This window comes from Fringilla coelebs, assembly GCF_963513975.1.
Source record: "Fringilla coelebs genome assembly, chromosome: 2".
Taxonomy (NCBI): domain Eukaryota; kingdom Metazoa; phylum Chordata; class Aves; order Passeriformes; family Fringillidae; genus Fringilla; species Fringilla coelebs.
Genome location: NC_140029.1, coordinates 79,395,259 through 79,410,171, shown reverse-complemented (window position 1 = coordinate 79,410,171; position 14,913 = coordinate 79,395,259). Strand labels below are relative to the sequence as shown.

The 14,913-nt window shown below is 40.2% G+C and overlaps 2 protein-coding genes across 6 annotated transcripts in view; one reads left to right on the top strand and one right to left on the bottom strand.

The window, feature by feature from the left end:
* Positions 1-2,703: 2,703 nt before the first annotated feature.
* FAM76B (family with sequence similarity 76 member B) lies at positions 2,704-13,705 on the bottom strand. Of its 5 annotated transcripts, none has more exons than XM_084226975.1 (10): positions 13,429-13,705; positions 13,255-13,319; positions 12,713-12,767; positions 11,050-11,205; positions 9,998-10,194; positions 8,016-8,063; positions 7,736-7,816; positions 6,928-7,063; positions 4,165-4,266; positions 2,704-3,536 (listed from the first exon to the last, which is right to left on the bottom strand). In XM_084226975.1, the coding sequence occupies exons 1-10, from the start codon at positions 13,531-13,533 to the stop codon at positions 3,447-3,449; spliced, it is 1,035 nt and encodes a 344-aa protein (XP_084083101.1). In that variant the 5' UTR covers positions 13,534-13,705; the 3' UTR covers positions 2,704-3,446. The 5 variants fall into 5 exon arrangements, with proteins under 5 accessions (XP_084083101.1, XP_084083102.1, XP_084083104.1 ...); XM_084226976.1 differs by having other exon boundaries at positions 6,928-7,060; XM_084226978.1 differs by lacking the exon at positions 7,736-7,816.
* CEP57 (centrosomal protein 57) overlaps positions 13,570-14,913 on the top strand; it is a gene marked incomplete at its 5' end in the record, with an annotated part of 22,762 nt that continues 21,418 nt past the window's right edge. Inside the window, 2 exons of the mRNA XM_084201027.1 lie at positions 13,570-13,588; positions 14,184-14,308. Of these exons, the coding sequence (XP_084057153.1) occupies positions 13,570-13,588; positions 14,184-14,308 (144 nt within the window). The remainder of the gene's footprint in view (positions 13,589-14,183; positions 14,309-14,913) is intronic.

Genomic DNA, 14,913 nt, shown 5'->3' with positions numbered 1-14,913 from the left:
TTTTCATAAAAATCAGTGTGGATTCTCAACTTTTGAAGGTACTAAAGACCATAAAGAACTGCCTGAATGCCTATACACAGGTTTATATCAGTTTAAATCTTCTTTAAGGAAATTTGCTTCAAATGATGCAAATATCTTTTCAGCAGTCAATTGGTTATGTGGCCAGTTACACACATTTTCCATGTGTCACATGGAAGCTACACCTAAAATAAATACGCCACACCTAATTTTTACTTGCTCTCAGCTTTAAAAATAAATGGCTTCAAAGCTGCTGTTGCAAGTTTGCACTGAGTCTAAGAGCAATTCAGCATTAGAATAGCATATTGTTCGTTAATATACCTAACACAAAGTATCAGTTTTGAGATGCTCTGAAACTCAAAGATTCTCCCCTTCTCAGTAATTGCCTTGAGATTGAGAATCTTACTCTCTTGTTGGACTTCGGTTTTTTTGGGGTTTCTTTTTTGCTCGGCTTTTTTTTGGTTGTGGTTTGGTTTTGAACTTTAATTCTTGAATGAGAAGCATTCTTCTGGATAGGAGAAGGATGAAGATTGACTGCTGAGAAAAATATAAAATGAGATTTACAATCTGCAGCCCCAGTGCTCTAAATACAAGGAGCCACTGTGACTGACAGCCAGCAGGATGCTGCTGTGGGCACCTAACTTGTCCTGACACAAGAAAGGGAACAAAGAAATTATCAATGTCACACTTATGTGTTTTTCTTCTCCATAGGAAAATATTTGTATATATTATAATTCTGTTGTAGAAAACAAAAATATTTTTATGAGACAAAGTAATTTGTAGCTTTCGTTTGTTACAATCTGTAGACAGCCCAAGGTGCCTAATCTTAACAGAAATTGAAATATTAAGTTTGCCCATTTTCTGGCCACAGACTTTTAGTGAGTGATGTAGCATAAAAGATTAACACAAAATACGGATTTTTGAATAATTTTTAAAGGACAGATGAATGTTTTGACAAGATTTTATTGTGAAACATTGGATTTAGAAAAGGTACAAAATGTCAACGGTCAGATGTGTGCCAGTACAGGATTTCAATTATCTATACAAGTGGACAGCTGAACAGCTTCACTGCAGAATGTGGATTTGGACAAACTATCTAAAAGGGGGCTGCAATATTCACAGGCTTAAAATACATAAATAACTTGAGCCAAAATGGCCATTACTGGTCAATGCTAATCAACATCTGGAAACAGGCTAAAAAGCACAATACAGTACAACAATCTCCTTGCAGATCCACGTTTAAAGAACATCAGTTTATTATGTCAGTAATCTACAGCTCCAGAACACAATTCTCAGGACTGGCATTCAGTTGGCTAATTAAGAACTTTAAAAAAATTAATGTTAAAAATGCGATTATGTAAGAAAACCCACAGGGCATTCAAATAGAACTAAACACTCTGAAACCTCTAAAAATTCTTCTGACTGGGATTTATGAAGTCAATTACTTCTAATACAGAACTTCTGCTTGGTTCTTTAAAATGTCCTGACTGCAGTTTGAACCAATATCATTAAGTAATCTTAATTCAAACATTTAATTTTGCTATGCATTTCTGTATTTTAAAACTCATTTCACTGAGTATGGGTCACCATCACATGGAAAAAAAAAATGACCCAAATATTAATTCTGAATTAATAAAAGTCATAAATTTGTATACTAAAAAAATTAATAACAACCCCAAAGATAGCAGCATTCTCTACCCTAGTTTAATATGTTTAAAGAGGAACTTTCATAAATTTACAAAGTTGATTTTAGGGTATAAAAATACACATATACTATATGAAACAAGATAGCTTAAATTTTTCATATTTTTCAGTAGTCTGTCGCTGCTGGAACTCATTTGAACTATTAAGAAAGTGTTCATAGTTCAGTACCTGGGTGAACAGCCAAGGGTCTATAGACTTTTGTTCTTCAATTAAAAATGTGTAGCTGTTTCTACACAATTAAGCTTGCTGAAAAATCAACAGCTACCCTGTTACCAGTTAGTATACAGAGCTGACTTAAACCTTTAGCCATGTAAGTCTACTCCCTTTTATGCTGATTCATAACTTACCTTCCTGAACAGAAACCTTGGGGTATGCTAAATTATTGTTTAATAAAAATTTCTGAATATGACTCAAGTCCATTCGGAGCAGAGCTAACCTTAAACTGATGTAATTTAGAATGAAAATCCATCCAAAACATTAAAACCACCCTATGACACCACATCCATTCTCTTAATTTCAAGACCATTAGTTTTGGTTACTCTTTTCTCAGTGTGCATCTTCAGTGGGGGATGTGAATCTTGCAATTCATTAAGAAGAATCACCATAAGTTACAACCAAGTACGTTAAATCAGACAATGGGGAATAAACGCAATTAAACTTTGACTGTGTATCACTTGCTAAAGATGAAACATTGGAATACAATGTCTGCTATGGAATTAAAATTAGTGCTGTGTGCCAAATGGGAAAATTGTATAAACAAACCACAAAACTCCAGTGTGGCAAAAAAAAAATTGTTTTTTGTTCAGGAAGTGTTTGGCATAGGCAGCACTAATAAAATTCTACACTGTACAGACACAAGCTACAAAGGTTATCTAAAGCCAATACTCACTGTCCATCAATCAGCTAGCCAGCTCTTAATGTTGCCTCGAGCACGGCACTAGCCACTTTGATCTTTGTTTCAGATTCCTCTGTACACACATGTATATTTACATAAAACATTTATTAAACATGATTTTTAAAACATAAAAACCTTATGTACAAAATACCAACATTCCTATAAATAAACAGTTGGAGAAAGGCACTTGCAAGAAAAGTCTACAGTAAATCTTACAAAAACCACACTGCCTCTGTTACTGTACAATAGATAATCTTTCAGTCAGTCCCTATCACAAGAATGTAAAACACTAATTACTTGTTATAACTAAGAATATAACCGTCACAGTCGTATTTACACATACATATATGCCTCTTTTTAGTTCCACTTGAGAGCACCATGATTTCCATTCCAAATTTATATTCTCATACAAAGTAAAAGAACAGTTGCCAGAAACCAGTGTTCAGTGTCACTGCAGATCCGTGAACTTTTGGCTGACATCATTGTAGTTTAAAAGACTCAGTTGCTACTTTGTAAAAAGTACACCTAGTTTGTTATTGCATGTTGTCCTTTCAGAGAGAGCACTGCTATGTTCTCTATGCAATTGTTTAATACTATTGCTGGCAAAAGGATTCCAATATCAAAAAAATAAAAACATTCTTCAAGCCAGTTGAAGTATTTCATCTGAACAGTAACTAAAAAATGCTGCATATTAATTATAAAAACATGTAGGAAACATGCCAACTAATCTGGTGTGCAAAAATATTTTTTCCACTACACAGGATTTTAAGGGCTTCACAGAATTACTCAAATGTACATTGAGTAGCAAACCCCACAAAGAGCCAGTTCCTCAAGGAGATGTGAGGATACTCCCACTTTTATCAAACTTTTTACCCTTTGACAATGCTGCGACCTGTTTGAGCAGTTCTCTGTTTTTGGCCTGCAACACAGATTAAAAAAAGTATGAGTTACTGAAATAGTAGTGTCATGCACTTTGCATTTATGAACAAATTATCAAAATGTACATGCTAAGAACACTCAGAGAAGGTAACGATCACTTTTCAAAGAACTATATATGTTTCTTGATATGCATATTCTTTCTTCAACAGAGAAAGCAATCATACACCCCATACTGCAAAATTTAGTATATCCACTATTTCATTGAGTGCTTGTTCAGTCTGTGATTTGTAAGGCAACTAATTCAGGCTTTCCTCCTGATAAAGCATACTTTAACAAGAGACATCAGCTGCCCCTATGTTAATGCTGAGTGCTTAAATCAGATCCACAGCCCAATGACAACTGATAAATTGTCAGAGAACAGACACAAAAAATAAACTTTGAGAAAGCACGTGAGGTAAGGCTTTACCTTTTAAAGTTCAAAGAGTGAGTTTAACTCATATGGAGACTGTCTGTTGACTCCAGAATTGCTGTGCAATGCATCCAAAGTCAAACATAGCACTGACCACTCATGAATTTTGTTACTACTGTATTGGAGTGAACATGCTGAACAGCCTGAATATATGATTCCATCAGAAGTATTTCCCAAGTACTGACAAGCAATTACGCACCTGCAACTGTTCCACAGTTTCCTTGTGAGCTTTCTCCATACTGTTCATCTTTGTCCTCAAGTTAGACTCTTGGTACTGGAAATCTGCCTTCAATTCTGTCAACTGAAAAACACAGATCCTATGAAAATCCCCTAAATTGCAACAGGATGCATCTTCTAGTCAATATGTGAAATCTTTAGTGAAGGCTCAGGAATCTCAGGAAACACTGTATTTATTTACTACTGCAGTATTGACAGCTCAGCACTTGAGAAGTAGCTTGAAAAAATCTGTATATCTCTTTTATATGCAGAAAGCAACTGTAGTCATATAACCATACTATGGGCACAGAATTTTGTATAAAATAGGCTAAACCTCAACAAAAAAAATTCAAATATAAGACTGGTGATTTATAGTTTGCTTTTCTTTCAGCTGTGAGATGCTTACCACAATCCTCAGTTACATCTCTAAGTTATATAGTGTGGTAACACCTAAAAAATCTTTCCTACAGAGACAATAAAAAGGATGTTTTTGTGTCCTTTTATGCTACATTGTCCTAAGCAGAAGGAAAAATATATACAATGTATACATTCCAGATTTATAAAGAAATGAAGCCTCTTTTATGGCAGGCAAAGATGCCTGCCATAACAAACCAGAGCATATCCTCCTGCAGCGACTACCAAGACTGCTATTGCCAACCTTAGTATGTGTTAAATCACATGTAGTGAAACAGATATTGTTCAAAAGAACAGTCAATCAAATGGCCAAGTGCAGGTGTGTTGCTATGATGGTACATAACTCCCTGAACACACACTGCTACTCAAGGCATGCACTTATGGCTGTTGTAGCCTACAGGGCATCCGGTGCAAACCCACACAGCTCACACTAAATATAAAGAAAACTAGTGGTAGTGCTGCACCACAGCGAAGTCTGCAACTAGGCAAGCAAACTACCTGTGAACATTCAGCAAACTGTGGCCCTGTCCTAACAATGAAGTCTCAGGGCCCCATGGTAATGTTGTGGTTTCTCATTACCATTTTGTGCAGAAAGACAAACAAGGCTACTACTGCAAACAGTAAGCACTGATAATGACGTGGCTGATACCTTGACTCATAACAGAAAGTGATGGACAAGTATTATCTGTAAAGCTGGTATACTGAGCTGTTTTTGTTGCCAAGCTACACAATTCTGAGGTTTTACTTTTGGAGCATTCAAAACTGTTCAAACGCTGTCCCTTCACAAATCTTAAGACACGACCTTAGCAGCAATCTCCCACAGGTATGGCTCAGGCTTTTCACCCAGTACATGTCTTCTATCCCACAGTGAAAAAAAACCATCTGCAGTATGCTCATTTTTTGTAGTTTTTCAGCAATGCAAACACTGTATAATGTGTTCAGCTTTTGTCCTCCCTGCAGCAGCTGAAAAAGTAAGTGATATTCTGAAAGTGAGGACTTCATGCCTGAAGGAGACTAAGTTCGAAGAACTCAAGTCAAATACTTTTAGCAGTGGGGATATTAAATTCAATAGATGCTCTCCCTATGGAAACAGCACAACACAAGTGACTGCAGTGGTTATGCAGAAGTAGGTGACATCTCCTTACCTACCACTTCTGTTAGCTTTGCCCAGTAGATTGAAAATAAAGAGATAAGTGAATTTCCTACTAACTCATGATCTTCTCCTAGCTTTATAAGAGAGAGATCAGGGCCTAATGTCTGTCCTTTGAAGAAAATACCTAAAGACAATCCATGACAGACTTTCACATTAAACACTTAAAGGCTTGAAATACCAAGTGCTTCCAACACTAGGTATGTTTTAACAGTGACATAAACAAAACCAGGTCTAATATCCTTTACAAAACACAACTATGAGTAAAAATGAAGATACTGAACTATGGTTTAAAGGTGTAAGCGTTTTCCTTTCAGTATGAATGAGTCTTTCTTAACCATCAATGTTTGCTAGGCCACCATGCATTCACAATCAAAATTTTACTTGAAAATATAATACATTTGTTTAGAATACAATTCCATAAACTACTCAATGTTGAGGCATTCTAGAGCCACTGTTACAGTGTCCTAAAAGCATCTAGTAATTCAGATGGCAGAAAAATAAAGCAAATGCAAATCCAAGTGTGTATTTGTTGTTATTTCTCTTTTCTTGCTAGTCAATAGTTGGCTTGAAGGGTAAATCAGAATTCTGCAAGAGTTTTGCTGCAGCCACTTGGGCCCTGATGGTTTCACTTAACTTTTGTTGACTGACAGCCACTTAATCCAAGCTTTTCTTCTAGTCTCTAACTACCCACAAAGACTTGACAACTCATAGTACACATACTTACCAACACTATAAAAACAAACCACTTAATTTTCATACACTGCAAATGGAAATTTGGACATCAACTTATTACGGCTAGCGTTGCTTTAGTTTAGAAGTAAGTAAAAACTATGCTAAACTCAGAATGGTTCCTACTCTTTGCCATGACTCAGTTAAAAGCATGTAAAACATGCTCAAACTGTCTGGCACTTTATCCATGACCTGTGGCATGAAGCCTGAGTAACAGGCTAACTTCTTCATGGCTGAAGTGAGGTAAGATTAGTTATTCTTTGACTTAGGAGACAAAAAACATTCATGATACAAGAGTGCAAAAGTTTTCCTTTAGATGTTAAGATCTGATTAGCTGCTATATAAAACAGTTGTGTCTGACTGTTTTATCTTATTGTTTTGACATTTTTAGGAGACGACAAAGCAGAAAACAAAATTATAAAGTTCTTATTAAGCAGGTGTAATTTTTACCTTTTTATCTTTCTCTAAAATAGTCTGATCTCTTTGCTGCAGAAGACGTTTAAGTGACATTACTTCTTCTTTCAGCTGACTTATGAGGACAAAGTTGTCAGTTCCTCCACTGTCTGCAGACTGATTTATAGAGCTACTAAAAGTGAAAACCAATAGTTACTTACAGCATCAAAAGAAAAAAGAAAAACACTTTTAAAAAACTTTCAAATTTGATAATTAATAATTCCATAAACATCCTTAAGGACTAATGCAAAAAAAGTATGTACCTGACAGAAATGGATGCAACTGGCAAATTACCTTACTAATGGCACACATTACATACACCTGCAGAAATATAATTCAGTATTAGCTTTGAGGGGGACAAATACCTTTTGACTGAAGCAGCCACTTTTAACTTTTATTCTGACCATTTGGCCAGAGACAGAATAAAGATTCTGTCTCCCACATTAAGGTTCAAAAGAATTCTCTAAATACTGGGTCAGCTTAAAGCAGCAGGTTCCACTCTGCATCTAACTGATAGAACAATTTCCCAATGTGAGAGAACACCACTGGGTTGATAACTGTTACCTTGTGCATAATCTTTGCTTAATTTTGCCCCAAACAGCTTAAAAGCAGGAAAATAACTGCTAGTTTTCTGCTAATGAAGTAACTTAATTGACTGACAGCACTCAGATGCCACCCAATAATCCATCTGGCAGGACACAAGTTTCACACCCTCATTCTTCAGACAAACAAAGAAAGGCAACTGGCCACAAATCAGTGCTCTCTTTGGTTGAAATGGCTCAGCTTTACAAAAATGTAACTTTACCTATCTCCATTTGATGGCTTGGATTCCAGTTTGGGTTTTTTCTTTGGAGTTTCATTCTGAATAGCTGCAGAGGATTTATGGCTGAAATCAAACAAAATGTAAACCTAAAGCCTCATACTATGCAACTCTCTAGTATCACCATTTGGTACATGTAAAAAAACTAACTCATGCTCCTAAGTGGAATGCTAGAGACTAGCCAGAAATGCAAGAAAAAAGAAATTCTTTAAATGAAAACTGCAAGACAAATGAAAAGAAAATTAATAAATAATATCATATTTACCTCTGTTTCCATAGTCCCTGATCTTGTTCTGGACTCAGATTGCTGATTCTGAAATATGTGAAATGTACTTGGTAACTGATCAAAGACGCCATTATTTGTAAGTTTATGTGAATGGTATCTGTACTTGAGAAAAATCCTTCCCCCCTTTTTTTTTCTGAATATGGTGAGCATTTATGAATTTTCAGTTGGACACTGGAGTTCCCGACTAAGCTTTAGTATGTCAGGATGCTATAAAATTGCTTCTTGGCTAAATATCTACACTATTACAAGTCACGAGGGGTAGACCGCAAGACTGATGGCTAAACGTTTTTGCTGATAACTCCCAATTTTTGTGAATTTTGTCTTGCTAATCTTGTACTCAGCAAGCTGGTGTAAAGCAGCTCTCCTGGGATTCCCGTTTGGCCATATGAACACTGCCTGAAATGGTGTTCATTTGGTGCCAGAAGAGTAAAGTTAAGTTTTGGATCCCTGAAAATAACTGCTTCTCAGGTGCAACCAACTGCTTTCAATCGTTTCAAAAGGAACTAATAATGAACACTGATAGAGCAATGTCAGAATGAAGAAGATTGCACTGAGTGAAATAGCTCCAACAATCTGTATTTCTACTTCATTGTCTCTATTGTCTAATCTTAACAATGACTGAAATGGACAGGGAAAAGGAGTCATATTAATTGGACCAGAAGCAGTCGACCTGTGGCAATCTACAGAAAAAAGGTGGGAAACCAGGAGCATTGTCATCTGTATCGATATGAGTACTGCTGTACCTCTTGAGTATATCAGAAGCTCTGTCCAGCAGTAAAGAGCTTATTTTTTTTTTATTTAATCCCTACTGTACCTGTGCCAAATGCATTAAATTAGATTAACTTTCTGTAATTCAATTTTCAGCAAAGATTTGAAAGAACAGGAACAGTACAATAACTCAATGCATAGATGAGAAAATTTTTTTCTTCAAATTCCTAAGAGGTCAAATATTTTTGCTGTTTTAAAGTGAAAGTATGGGCCTTTCTCTTTTACTCATTACCAATATAATTTCATCTTATTTTCCTTCTATCTTTAAGTCACACTTAGGCAAGTTTCAGACAAGATGAAAAATTATAAGCACTAGAAATGTGAAGCTTAGAAGGAAAGTGTCTGTGTGTCTGGGATCAGGGTCATTACCATTGCAGACATAGTATTTACTATCAAACACAAAAAGTAAGTAGTTCTCAAGTTATGCTGCCACACATCTATCAATGACAATAAAACTCATGACTACTATTATAGCAGCAAAAGATCCAAAATGAATTCTGGAGTTTATGACTAAATAAATTTGATGTGTACATTAGTTGGTTTATGCCATGGCCAGAGATGATGTGTTGAGAAAAGCTGCAGAAAATGGGACAAAACTATGTGAAATGTTATTAGAGTGACAATAACTGAACTGACAGTCTTATGTTCCTACGTCTGTATCACAGCCACTCCCAACTGCCCACTCCAGCAAGACTTGTTTATAAAAGCTAGCAAAGAAGTACAAACTGGCCCCAGACCTAAGGTAATCCCACACTGTTGTTTCTGCTTCTCCTCTTGATTTTGAGTATTTGTACACAAATAAGTCAGTGTGAAGCAAGTCAGGATGAGGATTACACAGCTTTGCTAATACACAACTTTGGCAAATGCAGGTACCGCACAGTAGTTGCTGCGTAGAAACCCAAATACAAGTTTGCCCTCAAGTAACTCGTTTCTGTTGCCATTCCATGAGCCTTTTTCCTAAACCTGTTACTGATTCTAACATCAACTAGTTTAACAATCACCAAGAATTCTTTTTTTAAATGAACCACCTTCATTCAAACTCTAAGAATCCAAGGATTTTGAAAGACCATGAAGAACAATGTTCTGTTACTGCTTTTGAGACCATGTTTTAAATAGTTTTTCTTACTATCTCAGTACAAACAGAACACAGAAGATGAAGAGCAACAAACCATTTCAATTTTTGAAATACTTACTTATGATGACTGCTGCTGTGACGATGATGATGGTGGTGATGGTGGTGGTGTTTTGAATGATGCTGGTCTTTCTCAGTAAGAGATGAGGATGAGGAGTTAGAATGTGAAGATCCCAAGCTCTTCCTCTGTTCTTTTGTCTTCTGTAGCACTCTCTTGTAGGACAGCGTGCAGAGCCAACACAATAACTTTCCATCAACCTTTTGAGAAATAATTCAGGTTTTATTTCCAAGTATATTGCACTAGAGAGATGCACGCAATATTTGCAAAGAGATTTTGTTTCACTTCATTCATTATCTTTGGAGAAACAGACATCTCTGGTATGAAGCATCACTATTGTATCTCCAATATATGTAAGTTTTTTTTAGTAAAGTGAATCTTATTCCACTTGTCATTTAAAGTTATGCTACAAAGAGTCCTAGCAATTTTTGGACCTGCTCTACATCACAGAAATAACAATAACTTTTTAAATGGGCGAGACTTTTTTACAATGTGTTACTTGTACCAAATAAATTCTGTAAAAACAGCATTATTCTTGGGTCCAGTCAAGAGGCTTTTGAGGTCATTTTCTCAGCACCTTCTGGAATGAGAAAGTGGCACTCACCAAAGCTATTTAACAAAACAGAACACAAAGGGCTGCTCAGAGCAGTCTACCTCTCTGGTGCTCTACTTAAAAGCAAGGCAGACAAATAAGAAGAGGTAAAGTGACAGATTTAAGTTATGAACATACATGCGATCCAACGGATAGGAAAATAAAAGTAAAATAAATATCAAAACATGAGAAACCGCTGAGCTGCTTCACTTCTGTTCCCCAGCTACAATTGTCTGGTAACACTTATGCCTATTTTTACAAAGAGTGATTTAATTAAAAGTTAGCTCAGTTTAATTAAAAGTTAACTGCAAGTTACAAAATTTAATTCAAATATTGTAAAGCACACATCAGTAACTTTAATCCAGCATCAGAGAACTTAAGATACATTCCTGTTAATCTTTCTCTTCTGAAAGAGGAACAGCAGTGTCAGCCTAAGCCATGAGAGGTGTGGAACAAAGCCTACCTTCCTTCTTCCCTCCTCTTTTCGATCAAAAGCACACTGCTGTTTGCACTGCTCACACGTCTGGGGCGGGCCATACTTCTTCTCTGAGTTGGTGCAACGCTGGCACTTTGTGCCAATAAACGCTGCAATAATGTTACAATACTGACAAGGCTTGGGCTGAAAAAAACCAGTTGAACTGAAGTCAATACATTTGTATTCGCAGTAATGACCACAGGTATTTCAATTTGCACAATGATGCTTCAAAACTGGAAGGGCTTCAAATAAATATAAATAACCTTTTTCCTACCATTTTTATCTTCAGTACCAAAACTTTCCTCTAAAATGATGCTTCTTCAAGGGTTAAAACCAGCCTGGACTTTCCATGAAAACCCAAACATAATAAAAGAAACCCACACATCTATCTGGTTGTTAACCTCTATACCTACTGCTTTTAATTTTTTAAAATATGTTGATATTTACTCTCAGTTTTACTACACTACTTGAGAAATTACTTACAGAACTTTAAAAGAAGAGTAACCACGTGATTTTTTTTTTAGACTGGAGGTTTCTGATGGCATCCCTCTCCTTTGCACAGCTCAGGGATTCAATAACTCTACAGTTCCAAGATTAGTATCCTAATCCCTACAATTCTGCAGGAAACTTAAACCAAAAAAGCCCCACCACCAAACAAAAGCCAAGTTCAGGTCTATTTGATCTGAACTATCAGGTCAGGTAATCAATTTTTATATCATTCACTCCACTAGACTAATAGAGTGCTGAAAAAGAAAACTGATGTCAGTTTTCATAGGTTAGAAGTGTCTGATTATCTTCAGTGCAGCTCTGCTTTTTGATGAACTACTGATAAAATAATTGATGGGTCTGTTCTGCAATTCATTTTGAGCTTTTGAAAGCACTTCTTTGTTCAGTTTACATACACATTCACAAAGTGCCTGACTACATACCAACAGCTATTATGTTTCTCACGTAAAATTAATTTCAACTAATATGGTTTATGTCAAGTATAGGAAAGTTATGCCTTTTTGTTTCACAACAAGATTATCTTGATACCTCCCAAAACTCCTATCTGCAGGGCAGCTCAGATACAATGTGTGCATTCACAGAAATGAAAAATTCATTTTTCCAACAGAACTGAAGCTAAAATTCAATATGAGAAAATGCAAAGTAACATGAATGCCGATAATACTCAAAATCTTTTGTACTTATTAGCCCAACATGATTAACATGCATTTACTAAGACTTACATAATATGAAGTAAGTGGTATTACTAGATTTTCATATTTACCACTTGTTAAGAACAAGGAGAGCTGGTCTTCCTGCCATGAAGCATGGGCTTATGAGAATATGCAGGGAATAACTTAATGTGTGTGTCATGAAATAACATTGCTTTGTTACAAATAGCTACATTGAAATTATTCCTAACTGTTAAGCTATATATAACCCAAATGGATTTCAATTTGGGAAGAGAAATGGTAACCCACAGAGGAAATCAAGAGATGTCCGGCTTTTCCATCACCTTTCTGGATAGCAATCTATAGTGTGGGTCTGGTTTTAGGGTTTTTTTTTCTCAAAAGAAAATAAGAAGATTAGTTGCAAGAGAACTTTGTTTTCAGTTTTAAGCACAAACAAACTCAACTTCAGCATAAAGAACCAAGTAACTACTCACCGTTCCAAACTGCTTCACGTTTTGGGCACATTTCTTGCATATTGTGTTGGTTTTGCTAAAGAGATGAGATAAAATGGCACAACATTGAATTGGGTGACAAACACGCACTTTGATATTCTTCCCCATGCAATTACTTGCAAACAGAATCAGAGAAAAGTTGGGTTGGGAGGGACCTCCGGTCCAAACCTCCTGTCAAGGCAGAGTCACCTAGAGCAGGTGACACAGGAACAGGCGAATCCTGAGTGTCTCCAGAGAGGGAGACCCCATCACCTCCCTGGGCAGCCTGATCCAGTGCTCTGCCACCCTCAGTGTAAGTAAGTTCTTCCTCATGTGGAGGTGAAACTTCTCCTGTTTTAGTTTATGGCCACGACTCCTCGTCCTGTCGCTGGGCACCACCGAAAAGAGCCTGGCACCGTCCCCTTGGCACCCGCCTCGGAGATATTTATACGCATGGATGCGATCCCCTCTCAGCCCGCTCTTCCCCGGACCAACCAGGCCCAGCTCCTGCGGCCGCGCTGGCCCCGAGCAGCCGCTCCCCGTACCTCTCCTGCTGGAACTCGGAGCGGCAGTAGGTGCACTTCACGATGGGGTGGGCGATGCGGCACTCCTGCGGGGGAAGCGCCGCGTTACTGCCCGGCCGAGCCCCGGCCCGCGCTCCGCCCCCGCCCGCCGCCCCGCCAACAGCCCCGGCCGGGGCCGCCCCGCCGCCGCCGCACCTTGCACAGCTGCTGGCCCTGCGAGAGCTCCTCGAACGGGTACCGCTGATTGCACTTGGTGCAGGCATAAAGCGCCGGGGCGGCCGCCGCGCCCGCCGCCGCCATCCGGCGGGGCGGACACGGGCGGGCCGAGGGAGGGGAATGGGGAGGTGCCGCCGGGGCGAGGGACGGAGCGGCCGCCGGGGCCGCCGAGGAGGAGCCGCCGCCGCCGCCGCCGCCCCCGTCCCGGTGCCGCTCCCGCCGGTGCCGCCCTGGGCCCCGCGCGCCGCCCGCCCGCGTCCCCCTTGTGTCGGCGGCAGCGGCGTCACCCCGCGCGCGCCCCCCGCCCTTCCCTCCCTCCCTCCGCCCCGGGCCCGGGCTCGCGCTGCGCCCGCGCAGCCAATCGCCGCCCCGCGCCAAACCTGCCTTCGAACGCCGCCGCCCAATCGCCGCCCCCGCCGGCCCCGCCGCCGCCAATCCCGCCGCGGGCGCCCTGCCCTGCGCCGGGCGGCGGCGGCGCCCCTGCGCTGCGATTGGCCGAGGCGCGGGGGCTCCCTCTGACAAAGGCCGGCCTCTTCCGCCCTCCTCCCTCCGCGCGTGCCCACGCGCCGCCCCCCCGCCTGCGCCGCTGGCTTCAGGGGCCCGCCCGCCGCCCGTCCCTCTCGATTGGCTGAGCGGCGCCCTCGCTCTTTTTTTATTGGACAACTGGCGTGTCACTCAATACTGAGAGGAAGATGGGGCGGGACTTACACCCGGTCCTCCCTTCTTATTGGCAGGCTGGGATAGCAGTCAAGCGAGCCAGCGAGCCGCCGCGCGGGTGCCGAGCCTTAAAGTGACATGGGCTGAGCGGGCTCCCTTTTTGGCCGACATGGCGGCAGGTGGGAGCGGCTATCCGCTCACGGTGAGGCTCGGAGGGCGTCCCCGCGGTGAGGAGCAGCACGGGCGGGCGGCTTGTGAAATCCGAGGGGTAGCGGCTCGGCAGTGCGGGGCCGGCGGCTTGCGTGCCGGGAGCCGTACGGGCTGTGGAAGCTGGCTTGTCTGTTAAATGATGTGCATATATGTGTGCGTGTGTGTGTGTATCTACACGTGTATATAGGTGTTTATATGTGCGTGTGTACGTATCTGTGTGTGTATATTTGTTTATATTCGTGTGTGTATACGTATGTATGTGTGTGTATATATATGTGTATATACACATGGGTATGTGTTTGTGTGTATATCTATATATGTATGTGTAAAGCTATGATGCATGCACACGTGTTTTCTAAAGCGACAGAAAAAAAGATACGCTCCTATTGAGTACCTCGCTGTCCCTATGCCAGCGTATGGAGCTCCTGTTTGTAAGTGAATGGGAATAAATGCTGGCTTTGGTTTGTCCTCAGCCATGCCCCGGCTTTGGTGGTGGCTTTGCTGGGCAGGCGGGCCCAGCCCGGCCCTGTCCGTGCTGTCCCGGGCCAGCCCGGAGCTCCCGGGCAGGGCTGGCGGGGACTGCGCCCCTGGGTGTTT

What these genes read in the sequence shown, in the direction of transcription:
- FAM76B (XM_084226975.1), bottom strand. Translation starts at nt 13,533, where the DNA reads ATGGCGGCGGCGGGCGCGGCGGCCGCCCCGGCGCTTTATGCCTGCACC. An exon ending in CACAGCAGCAGTCATCATAA is followed by an intron (nt 8,064 to 9,997) that starts GTAAGTATTTCA and finishes CACATATTTCAG; the next exon opens with AATCAGCAATCTGAGTCCAG. An exon ending in CAGGGACTATGGAAACAGAG is followed by an intron (nt 7,817 to 8,015) that starts GTAAATATGATA and finishes GTTTGATTTCAG; the next exon opens with CCATAAATCCTCTGCAGCTA.